Source organism: Stegastes partitus, unplaced genomic scaffold (genome assembly GCF_000690725.1).
Source record: "Stegastes partitus isolate 25-593 unplaced genomic scaffold, Stegastes_partitus-1.0.2 Scaffold284, whole genome shotgun sequence".
NCBI lineage: Eukaryota > Metazoa > Chordata > Actinopteri > Pomacentridae > Stegastes > Stegastes partitus.
The window spans coordinates 260,855-281,221 of NW_007578015.1; the positions used below are offsets into that span (position 1 = coordinate 260,855).

The 20,367-nt window shown below is 44.9% G+C and overlaps 1 protein-coding gene across 1 annotated transcript in view; it reads right to left on the reverse strand.

Moving 5' to 3' along the window:
• Window positions 1-20,367, reverse strand: part of LOC103357967 (receptor tyrosine-protein kinase erbB-4) — a 300,821-nt gene that overhangs the window by 29,194 nt on the left and 251,260 nt on the right. Inside the window, exons 18-20 of the mRNA XM_008282741.1 lie at window positions 15,113-15,235; window positions 14,560-14,658; window positions 8,352-8,537 (exon numbers count right to left, since the gene is read on the reverse strand). Of these exons, the coding sequence (XP_008280963.1) occupies window positions 8,352-8,537; window positions 14,560-14,658; window positions 15,113-15,235 (408 nt within the window). The remainder of the gene's footprint in view (window positions 1-8,351; window positions 8,538-14,559; window positions 14,659-15,112; window positions 15,236-20,367) is intronic.

The following is a 20,367-nucleotide window of genomic DNA, read 5'->3' on the forward strand; positions in this document are numbered from 1 at the left end:
GAAAAGTCAGAAAAGGGAAATTAAGGAAAGGAAAGGACAGAGAAGGAAAGGAAATTAAATTTAAGGAAAGGATATGAAAAGAAAAGAAAAGACAAGAAAAGAAAAGAAAGTGAAGGAAAGGAAAAGAAAGGAAAGGAAACATAAGCAACCTAAAAAAAAATCGAGAAAGAAGTGGGAGGAGCGACAGAGAACAAAGAAAGGAGAGAGCAAGGAGGCAAAGGAGAGATGTAGCTTGAAGTGAAAGGAAAGAAAAAGAGTGGGATTTAAATTAAAGGGTACAACATAGAGAAAGAAAACGCAACCGGAAACAAACAAAACAGAAGGACAAGAAAGAATAACAAAAATTGAAAAAATGGGAGAAAAAAATGTGGAAAAAACGATCATGACAGGAAAGAAAATGGGGCCAATAAAGGACAGAAAAGGAAAGACATAACGGATGACAAAAGAAAAATAAAGTAAAGGACAAAAACACTGGAAATTCAAAGAGGAGGAAGGAAAGGAGGGCAGGAAGGGAAGGAAAGAACGAGCCTAATAAATTAGAGGCTATTCACACAGATCTAAAGAGACCTCGGCGACTGTTCTGCATTATGTGTGTGTCGTTATGCGAGCGTCAGTCATTGTGTGTGTGTGTGTGTGTGTGTGTGTGTGTGTGTGTGTGTGTGGCAGTGGGAGGAGAACAGCCCTGAGTGTGGCTCTAGATTAATGGAGGCCATTATCTCAATGCCCAAAACACTCAGTGATGAAGAGTCACTGCCTGGCGACAGGCCTCGGCCAATCAATTTGTGGCGCAGCAAGTCACCTGCCCGGGTCAGAGCCCACACGGAGCGGGCCGGTTCTGTTGTTGTTGTTGTGGCGGGCGGGCGGGCAGGCGGGTGGGGGAGGGCTGGCAGATACCCACGACTTTACAGTGTGGTGAAACGGACACTTTGCTCTGCCAGGTCTGGCAACTCATTGGGACAGTTGTACCTGAGCTGGGCTTCAATAATATTTGGCTGTTTGACTGTTATGCTGCATGTTCACAAGGACGATCTTTGCTTTGATAACAACTCCTGCTCCTTCATTTACTTTGCCATGTGGAGTGATCATCCCTCTGGTCTCACTACTAAATATGAAGTGCAGTTATTAACACTGGGTGGGACTCGACTTGATAATCCGACACTAAATGTAAAACCTTCTTTTATGTCGGATTGTCAAGACGGAGGTCGGGCTCGATGCTTGAAGGCTCATTTGTTGTTAATATTTATTTTCTGTAGTTGTTTTATGAACACAGTTCTACCTTAGCTGGGCTTCAATAATCTCGTATTTGGCTATTTGACTGTTATGCTGCATGTTCACAAGGACAATATCAGGATCTTTGCTTTGATTACAACTCCTACAGATTTTGTGTTGCCATTATTTCATTTACTTTGCCATGTAGAATAGAATAAATAGAATAGAATAAAACTTTATTGATCCCTTTGTCGTAAACCTCAGGGAAATTGTTAAAGAGTGACCATCCCTCTTGTCTCACTACTAAATATGAAGTACAATTATTATCTATCTAACTTAACAGCGGCATCATGCAGCGTTATACAGTCGAGACTCGATAATCCAACACTAAATGTAAAACCTTCTTTTATGTCGGCTAGCAAGGCTGTCGGATTGTCAAGACGGAGGTCGGGCTCGATGCTTGAAGGCTCATTTGTTGTTAATATTTATTCTCTATAGTTGTTATAATAACTAGTGTATTGTTAGAACACTACAACTGACCGGTGCTGTGTGCACGTGGCCCATTGGTTGACATCAAAGATAAGTAAATATGTCGGATTGTTAAGTCAGATAATATGCTGTTGTCCTTATTTGTGACATAAAATGTCATGTCGGAATCCAAGGCTGTCGGTATGTTGAGGCTATTTTTATGGGTTCCGTTCATTTTTCCTAAAAACCTGTCGGATAGCAAGGTTCTCGGATTGCTAAGGGTCGGATTATCAAGTCACAACTGTACATCTAAACAGCAATTTTCATTTTGATGGAAACATATTTTCGACATCCAACCAATCATCTATCACACCAACCACCGGGCCGTGGGTCATTTGGTACCGGGCCGCACAGAAGGAATAAAAAAGTTTTATTGGTTTATCTTATTTCCGGCCGAGTCTACAGGCTGTTTTATTTTGAAAAATGACGAGCTCGTCTCCCGTCACTTCCACCTGTGCTCATTTCCTGCCCTTGTCACTTTCCATGTTAAACATAATAACGCGTTCTTAATCCATCTTGCCTGGTTAAAAAAAAAGGTCAAATAAATCAAATAAAACAGAGCCGTCAGTCTAAGCGCTGCCAACATGAATCAAGGAAACAAACTTCTGCAGAGAGCATCTTTGAAAAGAGGCAGCGACTCGATGCTGAGACAGAAGAAACAGCAAATACATATTTAGTTTAGCGTTTGTGCTGCTTTTTTAATAGAAAAACGATTATTAGTCGAAAATTGTCTCGCTTGAAACCAGCCTGTGTTGACAACCCAGAAAATAGAGTAGAAATATTTAAGGGAAAGGTCATGTTTTTAATCAAAACTCTGACATTTTTCTGAACACTTACTAAGTTATTTCGGTGTCTAACATTAACCGAGGTCGACTAAAACCCAAACCGTAGCTTTTTTAAACTGGGCAACCACACGACAGGTCAGATATTTAATAAAAAATTATGTTGGGAACGGTGTTTTTGTGGAGACATCACAATATTTAACTTAAAGAAGCTCGCTCTTCTTTATCTACCATCAAAACTGCCTTTCTTAAGTGATGTTGTAGTTCGAATCTCTTTACATTTACGGCTCAGAATAACATATTTTCAGCCATCTATAGGTTATTTTTTCAACCGTAATTAACTTAATGACTGAATTGTTGCATGTCTTTTAGATGATGCATGCAATTATTTCACCACTATAACATTCAAACTGGACAATCAATGCTGAAGGCCTTCTGTGTGGACTTTGTAAAAGAAAACAACAGGTACAGCTAAGAATAATCTCCAAAGCTGCATCGCTGTATCTGTACTTTGTCCCACGCCTACTTACGAACAGCCGATGGAACACTGTTTATGTTTATTGTTGTGTTCAGAGTTATGAAAGTTTAAAAAAAAGTTTTGAATTGCAATCATTCCTCTTCTGCGCTTTCTGATTTCCTGTTAACGAGCAGCTTTCGTAACTCAAACGAAGACTTTTGGGATCCTCGCGTCCGTGCTGAGGGGTCAGACGAGAAAATTGATACCGCTCTGTTTGTTCGACGCCGGAGCGGGTTAGTTTAGTTGTCTGTAAAGCAAACACACTCGGCGAGGAGCTGAAGGAGGTAATTTCCCCCCTAAATGCCAAAGCATTCCTTTAACTAAAGATACTCGTCGCGCTGCTTGTGAGGAATGTGTCTATTCGGTGTACGTCGGCGGCGGCGCACAGTCCTTGGTTTTGTCCTATACGTCACGCAGCCTTCAGTTTGCCGCGAGGACCTTTTTTTGAACTCTCCTTTCATTTTATGCCTTCTTTCCTCCCTCCCTCCCTCCTGTCCTCTATCTTAACAACACCCTTTTCAAAAGCTAACTGAAGACCACGGGGAAATCATTCTCCCCTTTTTGCTTGTGCGACTTCTGAAGGATGCTCTTTCTCCTGGAGGAGAGGTTCCCCATCATTACCTTGAGAGCGCAAAGATCACTCAGCGACGAGTGCTCGGAGTTATTTATTCGGCTCACATGCCCAAACACACACCTGCATGTGCTCGGGTGCACACAAAGACGCACACACACAAAAAATAAAATAGATAAAATAAAGCGGAACACACTGCAGAGAATGTCTTTTTTTTTCTATCTGGGAAAATATCTCGGGGCTATGTGATGAAGGACCCGCGAGGAGGATCCAGGAGGCTAATAAAACAGAGGAGAACCAAGTTACCTGGGTTTCACGCTGTGAGCATTTTAAACTCCATAAGTTAGGCTCCAGAAAATCCATCCCGTTAAATGGGCTCCCTGCTGGAACTGGGAACTGTCCCAATAAGGAGGGCTCGTATGAAGTCAAACCGATTCCCTCATCAGTTCGGTAGTCTTTAGGGACTTCGGAGTTTGGTTGAGTTTGCAGCCTTATTTGGTTCTAGGGATGGATGCTCACATCAACTCAAGTACTTGAAGGCGTTAACATTTAAAAGACACTGATGACAATTTAAGGCTTCCTATGTTCTTGAGGAGATATTCTAGTGGCAGTGTTTGGTTGTATTTTAACCCAAACTGTTTTCTTTTCTTACCCAAATTGTTGTAGTTTGCAGTAAAAAAAGTGACTCAAAATCCAATTTCTTTGTGGGGAAATGCCGACATCTTGAGCTGCGTTTGTGTTCAAAGTGGAAAGAAATGCTCAAAGCTTGTGAGTTAAACCGTGCGACAGGCCAAAATTATACGTTTTTAAAAGTAGGCTGAAGGAAAAGTAGGTAGGGGGGACGAAAAAAGTAGTGTTGGGAGAATAATAATAACATAAAAAAAGAAAACACAAGATCAAGTGTTTTTCAAGGATTGGGCCAGTGGTTAAGACGAGATTAAAAAAATAATCCCACGTCTAAACTATACTGCTATGCTAAAAAGCCTTCGTTAATCGACAGATAAACCAAGTTTTTCTAACTTATACAACCTTCATCAGGGTGCAGGAGGCTATGGTGATGGGTTCTACATCTAAAACTCAATAAGCAGACTGTATGTGTCACTTAAAAAATACCTACAAGACTTTGCAAAGACCATTTTGTTGTGCGACTGCCTCCAACAAATGAAAATTCCTGGCGTCACCATTCATTTATAGTCTCTTCAAAATTACAACTAGAACCAACAGGTCCAATTTCCCTCCAGCCTACGAAGCAGTTCTATGACTTATCGTCGCCATTGCACTGATCTGTGCCTATGTGCAAATGCTAGCGGTTGGGTAACTTCTCTGAAAACATACAAAGCCATTAAAATAACACACCGAAATGCTGACGCTTCAAATGTAGTGATGTGCCATTTTAAAATGACAAAGCGCGACCTGTCATTAAGCCCCAGGTGGTGACAGTCCAGCCAGCACTCAGATAGCTTTTACTTATAATAATGGAAACACTAAAGGCAAGTCTCTTTAGGGCTAAGAGGACCAGAGAGGGCTGACGAGACCGGACCGATTTGCTAATTCGCTCAATAAAAACTAATTATCGGTGTATGATTTCCAATCAGTCATCGAGAAGTCCAAAGCAGCTTCCGCTATCAATCAATCTGTTTACTGAATTGAATGTCATAATGCTCTGTGGGTTGAGGACAGTTCTGAATAATCTTCCCCCGCCCCTTTGCTCTTTTTTTTTAGCTGACAGAACCACCAAGAACCTGACATTTCCCCTCCTGCCGCCACAGGTGAAATCGAATCCAATTACGGCAATAAGTACCTGCTTAAGTAACCTGCTCCTCGAGCTCTGGGGAATCATCCATCATGTGGAGGGGTGACGCCGGGTTAAGCCCTCCCACACTAACCTCCCAAAACCCCATGTGACCCAAGCGCTCATCACTGACTCCCAGAGATTAAACAACAGAATAGCTCACCTTTAACGATGACCAATACGAATCAGAGCCTGAATGATGGAGTGCTTTTGAAAGAAGGGATTATCTCAGAGATGGTCTGTGAAAGGCTTTTCAAAGGGTCATTTATGAACACCCAGGTAATGGGTTTACTGTTTCTTCATGGTTTGCTTTGGAGCTAAGGGCAACATGAGTGTGTCTTAAACTGGGCACTTGACGACGGCTGAATACCTCCAGGTCTTGGGTGTCATGGTTCGGTTTCTTTTACACACGATGGCCTCAAAAAAACAGTCGATAAGACCACAAATAAAACAAGATTTGATCAATTAAAAGCAGCAGTTGTGTCTTAATGATGACTCGAGGCCCAGTTTTCACTTTCCCTCCACCAGTTTAGCAAGTTAGCTAAGAGCTACGCATCAACATGAAATGATGGATGACTTGCAGGGCTAGATTAGCAGCGAGGCAGGCTCTGGCTCATGCCATTCCCTCACCTATGCAAATCAGATCACCGCTCCCCTGCCTCGACAAATAATTCAGTTGTTAATCTGATCAGGGATCGGGGAGCAGGTAAACACCGCAACCGTTTGATGATGCGTTTTGGAATCGCTTGTTTTTTCCCCCCGTCGCTTTATATAACAAGGAGCCGGATTCGATTAATTCCTCGTGTTTGGCACACGGACAGACCCTCGGTTGCATTTACACGGAGGACTCCGCGGTGTCGGACAGCGATTCGATTTCCTCAAAAAGTCGTTATGTATTAGTAAGGCGGGGTAAGTTGCTCTAACGATGGCAATACCCAAGACTGACCTCGCTGAAATAGTTTCAAACTGCGTCTATTAAAAGCAAAAACAGTTTAAGTTTAGTTTGGCACAGTGATCCCTCTGGAAGTCAAATTCTGGGGTTTGCGATATCAGCACAGACGTCAAACTTGTGCAGAGAGCAAATCAGATTCTGTGTTAAATGGACCCAACCTTCATTGAAGAGTTGGGTCTACGGCTACAACATAGAGACGAAACAGGAATGTTCGAGGGCGCTTCAGGTCCACAACACAACCGAGAGAAAGCTCGTCGTTTTGCTCGATATTCACACTGGGGAGTTGTCGTTCTAACTGTAACTGGGAGAGAACATTCAGCCCAAACCACCTGAACCACCATCACGTCCAAGCACGCCCGCTCACAGCATGTTGAAAATGCAGTTTTGTAATCGCACCGACACAATGGTCTCACCAGATTTGGCTGCCTGGGACTTCTTCCTTTTTCTCGCCCAGAATGAAATTCAGATTGAAGGCTTGCCGTTTTGACACAGTGGACGACATCCAGCGTGTGTCGCAGATGGCGCTTACAGAACGGGACTTCCAGCGTTCCCAGCATGGCATGGTATCGACGGCAAACAGCAACTTCTAAAGGGATGGCGGCCAAATTCAAAACCAGGTGTGCTTTTTGCTAAAAAGTTCAGTCTTGAAACTTCTTATTCAAACCTTCATTCTGATAAATGTCACGAGTGTCCAGTTTGTCTCGATTCCTGGCCCGCAGTGAAGGAACACAGCCGCTTTACCATCCACAAAGAAATATCTGGATTGACTTGTGAAATAGCTGACTGCTACTTTAATTATACAAACACTCCTCGGAGGCATGGCTGAACTGGCCTCTTTGTCTCTTTGCTTGAGTTAAACCTCAGCGGGTAGAACCATAGATCTTCAGAATATACATTAGCAAGCATGGACAGAACAGAATCAACTCTGGTAAAATATATTAGCAGTTGTCGTCTTGTCTAAAGTCCTATCAGGCTGATCAGCACCAGCAGTAAATCAAACTTCTGTCAAATCCTCTTTTGCTGCTCGGGCTTGCAGAGCTGCTGGGGGATGCCTCTGCATCACAGCAGATGTCTGCCTGCGCAGCATGTAATAGCAGCCTAGCACCCTACCGCCATCCCGGAGTCATAACTCAGAGAAGTTAAATCTTACCCAGCAGTTACACTATCAAGCAATCTGGCTGCATCGACTTAATTTGCAAACAAAACACAAATGTTCTTTGGGTAAGCAAAAGCACACACAATATTTCAAGCCTTGCTGCTGCTTCGACGATTCTGAGGGCAGATTTTGTTTGGGTAGCAAAGAAACGGGTCTTTAATTTGAGCGTTTCTTGCGCCAGGCACTCATTTCCTGAAAGAATAACACCACTGCGCTTCAAGGACAGAGTTCAAGGCAAACGAGACGTGTCTGTTGCTTAACATCGGCGACCTATCGTGTCACCGGGGGAAGGCTGCGAAAATGATCAATGTGTCAAGCCATGAGGATAATTAGGATCAACAGGGGCAAACTGGAAAGAAAGATTTATACTAAAAGTTGAACACCGACAGAGCCACGAGCTCTGTATTTGTTCTCCAAATGGCAGGCTTCCTGACATGCAGCTGCTGTTCTGATTCTTCATGATTGCTTCGACTTTGCATAATGTCGGTGTTTACACAATCTCATAAAGCCTGGACAACGGCAACAGAAACCTGAGCAAGTAAAACATCAAAACGAAAGGTCAGACAGCTCTGTTTGCGATAGCGGTTCGAAAGCTGTTTAAATATGAAACTGGAATGTGCTATCCCATCATATTCTTGCAAAAAAAAGAGAAAAAAAAAGGAGCTTGTTTGGTTTGACGCCGGACTTGGCAACCTTCTGCCACCATCAGTCAAATTCTGGCTGGGAAATAAAAGGCGCATTCATGCCACACGAACACAAATCCGTAAAATCTATTACCGCCCTCACACCTGCCCACACATCCAGTAGCGCACAGTAACGCTGCGACCCGATCGCGGTGGCTTACCTTGGCGATCTGGACACACCAGTTGAGCAGCAGCTGCGATCCGATGTTGTCCTTGTGCTCGTGCACGTAGTCGAGGAGGCAGCCGTGGGGCATGAGCTGGGTGACCAGCTGGATGGTGGGGCTCAGGCAGACGCCCAGCAGGCGCACCAGGTGGGGGTGCTCCATGCTGGCCATGATCAGGGCCTCCTGGGTGAGAGGGGGGAGAGTGGGACAAAGGTGGACTAAGAAGGTTGTTGCAGTTCAGGGTTGAGGATTTGTCCTGTGGTTGCTTCAGACAAAACATTTCAGACAAACTAGACGTCAAACTTTTTCAATATCAGTTTGACGAAGCAAGTAAGGGCAGAGACAACTTCTACAGTATACAACAGGAGTGAGACTTTAATGCCAAATGATTCAAAATGGCATCACTTTGCAGTCATTGTAGTACTTCAGAGTCGAACAGGAGGGTGTTTGCACTCATGCAAATTAAAAACTAACAGCTTCAACACACTATATTGAAAATACAGCTTCCTCATTTGGGTCTAAACACAACAAAAACACCTTTCATTACTCAAATCTTTACGATGACCAACTCAGCGTTGCACGAAATTCTCAAGAGACGTCGTTCTCCTTTCTTGTGAACTCTCGTGTTTGGCTGCATGCTTTGGATTCTTCTCATGCTGGACTACTCCACAAAGCTCCAGCAGTCTGGGAGTCGTCTTGTCAGCCAGTGTTTTGGTAAATCCACACAATGCCATCTACATGATGCCGTCTTCCCAACGGCATTTGTACTCGCGCGGCCCCGTATCGTCGCGCTTCGCTGTCAGGATTATGCGTTCACTGTGGCAGCCAGGTCGGATCGAAGCTGAACAAATTAATCCTGATCTCATCTGACCAAAGAATGTGTTCCCAGTGTTCGTCGGGCTTCTGTTAGCGAAGTTGTAGCTTGCAGTTGAGTGCCAAACAGCAGGGAGGAGTTCTTCTTTCTTTCTTGGGTGCCGTCTTTCGAGGCTGAAGAACTAGTCTGTCTGTTCGTCAGAGTTAAATTGTCCATGGTGTCACTTTAAGACGATGACCACTGCGGCTCTGATTAGCGTTACTACGACCCATTACATACTCCGCACTGTCCACTGATTTCTGATCTACCAATCAGAGTTTTCATCTGGCAACTCTTCTCCATGTGGAGAAGACGGTAGACGCACTCTAAAGGTCTAAAACTTACCAAGATCTGTTGTTCTCAGGTCATTCTACAACTATCTCACTCACGGCGTCTGGCTGTTTGGTATTCACAGCTGCACCCGAGTTCGTTCCACTGATCACAGGTATTTAAATAGTGTCAATAATCACAGGTGTATTCACTTTTGTTATAATAAATTTCCATTCTAATTAGTTCCTCTGCTGTGTATTGTATATGCAAATACAACGTTGGCGTGAATTTAGCTCGCAAGCTGCTGAAAAATTAAGCGTTTACGCAAATCAACGACGACAGTTATACATTATGAATGAAATGCTTTGGAGAAAAAAAAAATAAAAAAGATTGAAAGCGCATCATTAAAATGCTGCTCTGCTCGGATTTAACCTTTTGTAAACAGCAGTGTGAAGGAGAGGAGATGTAAATTTGCGAAACGATATAATTATTCAGTTTATCGAGCAGCGAGATGTTCTTTTCAAAAAAGTAGAATTCAATGCGTCTGACCATGCATCTGTTATCCACGGATAGCACCGCACTGTATTCCAGCGACTTCCTACTGGAGGTGGAGTTAGATGCATAAATTAAGACTTGTGGGATGGTGACTATATCTGCATGCGCAGCATCTGTCCAGAGTATTCTCGCAGTGAGAGAAAATCCTGCAGAACCCCGTCTTCAAAGCTGCACAAACACAGCCTTTTTCATCTATATTTTAGCATGTATAACACACAGAGGGTCTTAAATGTTGCACCAACACAATTAAAACACCAGAATGTGAGCCTGTGCATGCTCGCCGTATCTGGTGCCGCCTCGCATGAAGTTATTATACGTCTGATTTCATAAGCCGCCTTTGTTTGTTGTGTTACTTGGCGTGTCGATGCATTTTCTCCCTCCCCTCCTCGATCTCTCATGTCTTCCTGCAGCAGATGGACGTAGAGGTTTGAACAGTTGGGACTCAACGTTGGGTAATTGTTATTGCGGAGCTGCAAGCAGAAGGATGTGCGGCGGTGATGAAGTGTTATGATGGCGAGGACTGATACTTGTGGCCGGCGTGCATGTGCATTAGGGCTGAGCAGAAGCTGCACTCAGTGTCATCGCTTAAAAACACTCACTTCAGTCGTCCTCAGCTCCTATTACCTCTCTCGGGGTCTCCCTCTCGTTCACACACTCTCTCTCACATGTGGACGACGCTCTCTCGGCAGCTCTCTGAAACACTCACACACTCAAGGACACACACTCTCTCTTTGCATACAGCAAGTGGTCGAGGAGGTGTATATCCAGGCTTGGCCCTGGGGCAGCTGATAGATAGATGAGGTGCCGTTTTAAATTTAGATGCTAAAGAATGAGCTTAGAGGGAGAGTGGCGGCGGTGTGGGTGTGAGTAGATTAATTCTAAACAGGAGAGGGGGCCATAGGCCATAGAGAGGCTTTTGGCACCATCAGTGGCCTGATTTAAACAGAGCCTCCTGGCCCAAAGCAGTGCCACTACATCTTTACTTCATAAAACCACCTGCTCCCTCCGCCCCGCACATCTTGCAGCCACCTCCCTCGACACCGGGGGATGCCTCACACCTTGGGATCAAGAGAGGGAGGGAGGAGGTGTGTGACAGAAAGAAGAAGCTTTTTATTCTCGCTGTGATCTCCAAAGACCCCGGAGTCGTAAACCATGTCGGGCTAAACTCTCGCTCCGGCTTTGTACTCTTCGGGCAAACGTTCCTGTGAGTGTGTGCGGCTTCTCTCTCATCTCCCTGAGCGCTGACCTCCATTACTGCCGGCTGACCCTCCCTTCCCATCGCTTGTTCACTTTCCCCCTCAACCCGCGGCCCTGCGAAAGCGCCGCACGCTTCCCTCCCCGACGCGCGCGTGTGTGTGTGTAGATGCATCCGAGCTCGCTAAATTACTGCATTATTAGGCCCTCGCGTTTCACATATCAAATAATCAAGTCGCTAACTCAAATTCACATATTTGCCAACACAAGCAAATCCCCGTGCATCTCTCGCATGCGAGGCCACCGCCGCCCGGGGAGGCTTTTTTTGTTGCGGAGAGTGTGCCGTTTGGTTATGTGTGTGTGTGTGCATATCTGTGTGGACTTTCCGAGTGTGTTTGGAGCTGGCACTCCGGTGGCTAGCTTCTCAGCGGCGAGGCGTGAGCCTGCCTTTAGATTGCTGTTTAACAAGCCAGCAGACAGAGCATATTGGCTCTGGATGGACAGAGACCCCCGCTGGGAGAAACACACAGAGAGGAAGAGAGGGAAGGGAGAAGAAGAAGAAGAAGAGGAGGGAGGTGGAGAAGAGAGGAAAAACTGAGTAGAAAAGGGAATAAAAAGGAGGAAGCATGTTGCTGCAGGAGGGATGTGAAGGAAGTTTAGCAGTCAACTGGTTGTGGATAATGATGGTAGCATCACCAGATTTCTCATTAGCTTCAATTTGCCTCTTCTGCCACAAACAATGCTAAATATGCACTAAAATCATACCTTCCATCCTTCCTCATCCAGCAACTGAGCATGCAAGCAAAACAAAAAATGGTTTAATCGGGTTGATCTCACATACATGCTGCTAAGTGCTTAATACAAACAACACCGGGTGGAATAACTGGTGTCCTAACAGTAGTTTTATCACTTGTCTTACATAAAGGTGGTCCACAGAGAATATATTTCAACCCTAAAACCCAGAAGCACTTTTAAAAGGCAAAAGAAACTCCAAAAAACCGGCAAGAACTGCTTGATTTTTAAACTTCTGGAGCTTTGAGTTCAACACATGTGACTTTCGGTTTCATCAGGATGATTAACCCAATTACGTCTCACCCGCATTTCATCAAAATCACTTCAATCTACACGTGTCATTTAAAAAAGCAGCCAAAAATAAACCCTACGCTCTGATCGGAGTCTGTAAAAATTAATAAAAAGATGTTGCTCTCCTCGGTGCAACCACTGTGACCTACAGTCCTCTGACATAAATTCAGGGGATGCTTTGGCTGAAATCGTCTGAACTGTCGGCCGTGTTTACGAAGAGGAAATAGCAGACAAGTATGGAACAGAAATAACGCCAGTCTTTTTTATTATAATGATGTTTCTCTCCTCTCCTTTTCCCTGGTCGTGCTGTTTCCATAGAGGTACACGACTTTATATAGCGGTGGAACATTAATCAACAAGTGAAATGCGACAGGAAAAAACACTTACTGTGCATTTGACTAACTGATTATGCATTTGATTTATAAAAACAAAGTACAAGGCAGCGTCTTTAGATGGCCTGAGATGTTTTCTTTCACATATGAGAAAGAAAATTCTCACAACCGAGAGGCTGGAGAATATTGTTGCTTGAAAAATGAAGGTAGATCAGTCAGTAGCAATTGGAAATTATGTGTAACTGGATGCCAAAAGCATGTCAGAGTCCTGTCGCCTCGTGTCGTTCAGTCCATGAAGTGGGAAAAGTCTCGTCCGGTGTCACGTGACTGTAGATGATATCACTTTGGGGGTTGCTGGGTTAGCAACGGCAAAGTTGGGGGTGGGACGTAAACAACAACCAAGATGGCGTGTGAAAACTGTGTGTGTAGCCCCGCTGCTGACAGCTCCATGTCTGGGCTGTGGAAACGTTCTCGAAAAAATCTGCAAGCCTTCCACCTCGTTTTCTCCTACTTTGCTGCACCAGTGTCTCGTTTCCCTTCCTTGATTTGTCACTGAGGCTTTTCGCTCGTCCGAGACTCGATTATACATAAACAGCTGCAGAGGAGCAGTTGTTGCTATTATGCAACTTTTCTAATCTGCTGGAGTCCACTTGGAGGACAGTAGGAACGCTCAATGCCAGCTGGAGGCCTAGATTCCAATTACCTGTGGGTCCCTGAAGGCATCAGGACGGCCCATAAAGTTCAGCCTTCTCTCTGTCACTCTTTGTGACCTGGCCTCGTTGGTGCTGATCTTTTTTTGTTGCCTGTTTCTGCTCCACAACACCTAACATCCCATCATGTTCACTCACCTATACTACTGACAGTCACACGACATAATTATTATTATTCATTACATGGTTTGGTTATAATAAATATCCTTATGTTGAGTTAAATCTGTGCCATATTTGTTATAACCCACGAGCCAGGTTATGAAAATACACTATAAAAAGACATAAAACCTTTTTTTTTCTCACTATCTGACATTAAATCAGACTAAACTTTTCCTGTTTTAGCTCAGTTAGGATTAACAAAATTATTTCTATTTGCTAAACACCAGAATAAAAAGACAGAGAATTTTTTAGAGAATTTTTTACTACTTTTTTTAAAATAGAAGTTTACATACACTAAGATTACTATGCCTTCAGACTAGTTGGGATGATGATGTCATGGCTTTGGAAGCTTTTGATTGGCTAATTGATGGCATTGAAGTTAACTGGAGGCAAACTTCAAACACACTGCTTCCTAAATCAGCCAAGACATCAGGAAGAAGAATGTTGTCTTGACTCTTTCCCGTCATCACTGTCGTCGTGGTCGCCATGCTGACCGGAATCAGCGATGATCTCCGGAGTAAACAGCGCAACAACGGAGTTGCTGGGCAACGCTGGCATCGTCCAATAAAAGCGGTAATAATATGGCACAGCATCGAGCAGGAGTCTCTCAAATGGGCACGCACAAAGGTGACACCACAGTCTATCGTTTTGCAAAACCTCCTCATGTGTGTGGAAGGAAAGAAGAGTTTAGGAAGGTGACAAAGAGGACTAGAAACTCCACAGCTGACTCCTCGTCCCTCCCCCCTCCTCCTCCCCTCCATCACTCCTGGATTCCAATAAAGCCATATCTCATAAACAAGTGCAGTTTTTTAATAGAGTCTTGTTCAATACATGCCTCTCTGTACAGTGTAGTGCAGCTCACTTTATTACAGGCTCTGAGTGAAACGGCGCTCTCATGAGAGTTTACCGCCAAACGCACAATCCCACAAAGTGACAGGCTCGGCCTCCCTCCCTCCCTCTCTCTGTTTTTTTTATTTTTTTATATCGCTCAGACACACAAGAGGTGAACACACACACAAAACAGACACAAATTGTTGTAAAAAACTCACGTCCATGAACTCCACGTTGGCTTTGGGACCGGTGGCCTCGTTGAGGATTTTAATAGCCACGGGGATCTTCACCGTCTCACCTTCCGGGACCCAGATGCCCTGAAATATACAGGCAATCACTATAAATGCCTCTAAATCCCGATGAACCCGATAACGGCGGCCTGCTTGCATTCCTCTGCAACGTGCAAAACAACACAGCGATGAACACAATCTGAAATATTAATTAACACAAGGGGGGAAATTTGGAGTCTGTATTTATTTAAAGGGCTTTGCTGAGGTTTTTTTTTTTTTTTCGGGGTGGGTATGAATAATTTTGCCAAGGGCAGTGAATTTGGCAAGCAAACAGCCGTTTCCGTTCCAGGTCCTTGAGCTGCCCTAGGCGCATGTCTGTCAGGAAACACTGCAACAAAAGGGGAAATGTTTATGCTTATTGTTTAGGTTGTCGAGCGGCGTTGTTCTATCGAAACTTTGCGCCGGCTACGTTTAGCTGACTCACTTCATGATGTGGAGTATTTGAATGTGACACAATATAAATACAGATGCGCACACTGACCTTGTAGACCGTTCCGAAAGCCCCCGAACCCAAAATCTTGACCCTCTTCAGCTCCGTCTCTTTCAGGATCCGCAGCTGAGCCTGGTTAGGGGCCGTTCCGCTGGGGGTCAAGGGTTCCACCAGCTGAGAAAACACACATAAATATTCATGCCACTCGCCACCTCTTTTCATAGCAACCCGTGCCAAAAAAGATGAGAAAGAATTCCTCACGGCTACCCGCTTTCTATTGCGAAACTGCACACACAAAAAAAAAAAAAAAAACCTGAAGCGTGCCTTTCTTCTGCTTCAAGACAAAATATTTTTAACCTCTTGCTCTCGGCACTCCGAATGCTAAAGCACATCTTAAGAGCTGTTGGGAGCGTGCGGCAGGGCGAGACTGCTCCATTTAAAATAATAAGTAAAAAGCAAGTCTCGGAGAGGAGCGGCACAAGGTGAACACAAAGGTTTATTTGTAGCAAACAAATAAGCAGCCAAAAAACAGCGACCGCTCTTTCCTGATTTTTTTTTTTTTTTTCTCCCCTCCTCTCCCTGCAATACCCATTTATGAAACACAAATAATTCAGGGGTGTGAATGTGGAGCTTTGTCAGAACTGGCAGTTACCAGCGTGGACTGCGAGCGTGCCCACCGCTAAGCAAATCACAGTTTGGTGTCAGCTGCTATCACAGTCGACAAAGAGTAGCAGCTCACCAGCTGTGCACATACAAAACAATTCCAATTCAAGGTTATGACAAGCCTCCTCCGCGCTTCCTCCCCTGCCAGTAACAGCTGACACTGAACAGCATCCCAGCAGCTGGCCTGGCCACCCGCCTCACCGCGAGCCGCTCGACAAAGCCTCGGCTACTAAATATAAAGAGCAGGAGCTGGCACCTGTAACCGAGCTGTGAAGAGATCTGAGCCAGAGGGGGGAAAGGGGGGGAATATAGTGCGCGTCTCAGTCTGCAAGTGATAAGCACATGCAAACACACAGAGAAGCAGTCAATGCCTCTGATCAATACGCGTCTTAATGAGCCTATCAGCCTATCGGGTCCCTCGTTCGCTGTGGTTTATCAGCGGCATAATCACCCGGCTCAACCACGGCCATCAAACAATATAATGAGGCCATATATCAGTCGGTCAGCCATACAAGCACTTACTCAATGTGATATAAAACCATCAGCACAATAGGACCGGCAGCGCTGGGCCGGGCCGCAGAATGGATGACATTGCCCGCGAGCTTGGCAATGACACGTCGTTTAATGGCTATTGTTATGGCCGAGGCCTCAAGGCGCGGCGTAAGCCGGGTTAGCAGCGGGAAAAGGGACGAAGCAATGATGGGATGATTGAGATTGAAAAAAAAAACCTCCCATCGTAGCGCTTCATTTGGCACAAAAAATCGGATTCGTCTTGAAACAATCGCGAGATCGAGTGATGATTTCCACTAAATGGACAGCGAAAGGGAAATTTTCGCTTTTTTTTCTCCAGCAATTGCTTCAAAAACAAGAAGGATTCTGACTGAAAGGGTTCATTAGCCGATTGTGTCGTCGTGGAAACCCCTTCATATTAATGTAGGGCACTGATGTCATTACACTGATGCTAGTAATGGTAAAAATGCATGTGTGTTCATATATTCACCGTTTAGCTGCCGTGATCAATGCAATCCCAAAGAGGAAGGACAATTACTGTACAGCATATTGGGCCCTACACACATCTGGTATGAACATTAGTTGAAAACAAATGCACAGGTCCAATAAATGCATCTCGAGTCTTGAGTGAGCACTTGTGATCAGATCTTTGCTCTACATGCAAAATCTTTTAAATGGCAGCTCCCAACGCGCTTCCCAGGCTGCAAATTTAAAGATTACACAAAACAATCGTATCTATTATTGAAACTAAACTTTCAGAAAGCCGACACGAGATAAGAGATGTCTTCAATTTTGTTCAGGCGATCACGAGCCGGCGATATCTGCATGACTGTGAGTCAACCGCGCTCACAAAGTGTCGTAAAACCTTCTCCGAGCTTCCTAAATCTCGCTCCCCTTCCTGAAACTAATATAGAAAACAATAAAAACTAAAGCATTTTTAAACTAAAACCAGAAAACCCACTGGGGGAAGCTAACTGAAATTAAACCGAATTGGAAAAAAAAAGACAAACTAATGAAAAATACTAAAATATAATAACTCGAACCGGGTCCGTTCCCTGGTGTGTTTCCAGGCAGATCGAATCAGTCGAGATGTTTGAGAAGCAACGGAATCGCGGCATTAAAACCGACTGATGAAATGAAAGACGTTAATCATCTCGTGGCGGTGCGAGGGGAAGCCTCGGGCCCGCGTGGAAGTTGATGCTACCGCCCGACGGAACTGCTGAGGATCGGCTCGAGGGATGAGAGCCAAAGGTATCAACCAAACTCTAGAGATCTCAAAGAATCCTCTGTCAAAGTGGTGACATTAGGGGGACCAACACTTTTAACAGATGGGGCCGATTGGTGTACGAGGTGCGTCAGAAAAGTTCCAGGATTGGTGTCACAAGAGACGTATTTCAAGCTAGGAGTTTTCCCCTTCAGACCATCAACCAGCTCGTCTACAAAGAGATCTGTTTGCTTCGTTCAGAGAAGAGGCGAGAGTCGTGGCTGCTTCACCAAGACAACGCCGACAGCTCCTGGCTGAGAAGAACATCTCTGTGCTGGAGCAACCTCCGTGGGACTGCTTTCTCTTCCCCAAGCTCAAGGGATACATCAAGGCCTTTGAAGACGTGGACGACAACAAGATGGCTGTGACGACGGAGGACCACGGAAAGTGGGTTAGACTCCAGGTGGATTACTTCGAATGGGAAAACTGGGTTTGAAATCTATCTTTTGTGACACCAGTCCTGGAACTTTTCTGACACACCTCCTATTTTTCTATGGGCTTTTCAAAATGTTCAGATGTTGTGGTGAAGCATACAAAATAAATACAGTCAAGACTCGATAATCCGACACCTTCTTCTATGTCGGACAGCAAAGGTGTCGGATTGTCAAGACGGAGGTCGAGATACAAGGAGGGCTTGATGGTTGGTTGACTTCAAAGGTAAGTAAATCTGTTGGATTGTTAAGTCATGTTATGTCAGAATCCAAGGCTGTCGGTATGTTAAGGCTATTTTTTATAGGTTCCGTTCGTTTTTCCTAAAAATCCATCGGATAGCAAGGTTTTCAGATTGTTAAGGGTCGGATTATCGAGTCACGACTGTATGTTATCATGCAGTAGGTGGTCTTAAAACGTAGCCAAGCACCCAATCGAAAACACAAAACAATGTGGCCATTCAAATGTGGTCCAAGCAACCGGATCACCCAACACGCACGCTAACGTCAGGTATAACCGGCGCCTTGGAGCTGCGTTTACCGAATTCTGTCCGCCATGAATTTTCTATCCCATTACATCACGGTCTCAGCGTCTGCTGCTTCACTTTCTATATTTGGTGGCTATAATTCTGCAATTTTCCGCCGGGATTAATCAAGTCATTGCATCAAGAAGCAGAGTTTGGAGGTAATCCCACGACACAAAAAACTTTCCAGTTAAGCCCATACATATTCAATTAGCTGGAAGGTACAGCGTTGGGCATTTTAATGAATCATCACGTTGCATGGAATCGCAAAATAATAAAAAAAAGAGACGGACGAGCTTCGGTTACAGCCATCACACCAGTGTGGTATTTGGCCATTATTTGCATCGGTGTGATCGTGCATGCATTGTATGAATAAGAAGAAAACAAGCGGCGCTGTAGGTGGAGTGAAATGGAGTGTTTCGGAAAAAGAGAGAAGCGCGGGGAGGCGGCGGCGGAGCAGTAATAAGAGCAGATGGTGACAGGCTGTAGCTGTTATTGTTTCATTAGGACGAGGCTGGACTGGACTGAGAGGAGAGGGAGAGAGGAGAGGTCTATTAAATAAGATACAGACCCATGGCCTGCGAAAAAAAAAAAACTCTCCCGAGCTCGTTCGCACTCGCACACACTCACCACGCCACTTTATTTACCGGCTAATGCCGCGCCGTGCCTTTGCCAAATGAGCTTCGCTGGTGGCGCGCTGGAGAGGATTCGGATTGCTTCATTGGACAAATAAGCAGTATGCTCAAGCCTCGAGCTAGAATACATTCACAGAATTATTGTGTATTGAATAAGTAAACAGAGTCTTCAAACATAAACTTGCTCTGCTGAAACCCTCGGGTACAGGCTTTAATGTTCGCATTACCCATTCCGAACGCTGCATTTGTTGTGCTGTGTAATTGAAACACATCGAGGTGAAACAACACTGTCATGCCGTGGACTTTTGCCCGGGAGCGACCTCGTGGAGCTGGATTCGGGGGGGGCCGCTATCTCTGCATGGTCACAATTACACTCAATAGTTCGATGGCTATTTATAGATGCTTCGCGGATGTAAATAAATGCCATTTCGGACCAATATGGGATAATGCATGAAGCTAATTCCTACAACAGCAGCCTCTCTAATTACAAGTTTAATAAAACTGTAAGACAAGAAAGAGCTAGATGAAGACATGTAAGTCCACAGAAGGCGACGGTTTCCTCCCCATCACCGCTGTGTAATTCAACAATAAGCATCTTGTTTTTGCTCTTCAATTTTTTGCAATTTGAAGCCGGTTGGAGAATCCTGCGCTACACTTAGGGCACCACAATGTCACAGAGAGAGCTCATTAGCACAATCTGTGCAAAACAGCGAGAGCGCATCAGTATGCAAGGACGTTGGTATTAGCAGAGCTCATCACAGCGGCAGCTTCGCCTCCGCTATCTGCATTTAAACAGTCTTTTGCTTTGGAGTTCTAAACCGTGTTTCTTCCCCTGTACGGCCTCGGATTTCTGTTTTCGGCTGACGGGGCCACCTCTGACCTTTCTGCATCAACCAGGTGCTTCCATCCGCAGAGCTGCCACTCACTGGATGTTTCTGCTGCTCGCCGCTCCGAGCCTGCCGTGGTCTTTAAGAGGTCATGGTGTTCCTAAGTGCTCCGGTGGAAGCAACCTTTTTGTTTCTCCAAGATGTTAAACCTTTTATCCGAGAGGCTTCCGCTCCAGGTGTCTTTTATCAGATACCGAAAACTCACATCGCTCGAGTGATGAATGGTGGAACCGCCTGGGGAGGGATGTCAGAACCGCATCGTAAGTACCTGATAAGTCGGTGCCGGAGGCCGCCTCCCATCTTTAGTGATGCCTTTAGAGCTAGATGCTGTGTGTTTTGGATTGTTGACAAGCCTTTCATGTCATGTGAGTCGGGGTTGATGATAAATACCTGAA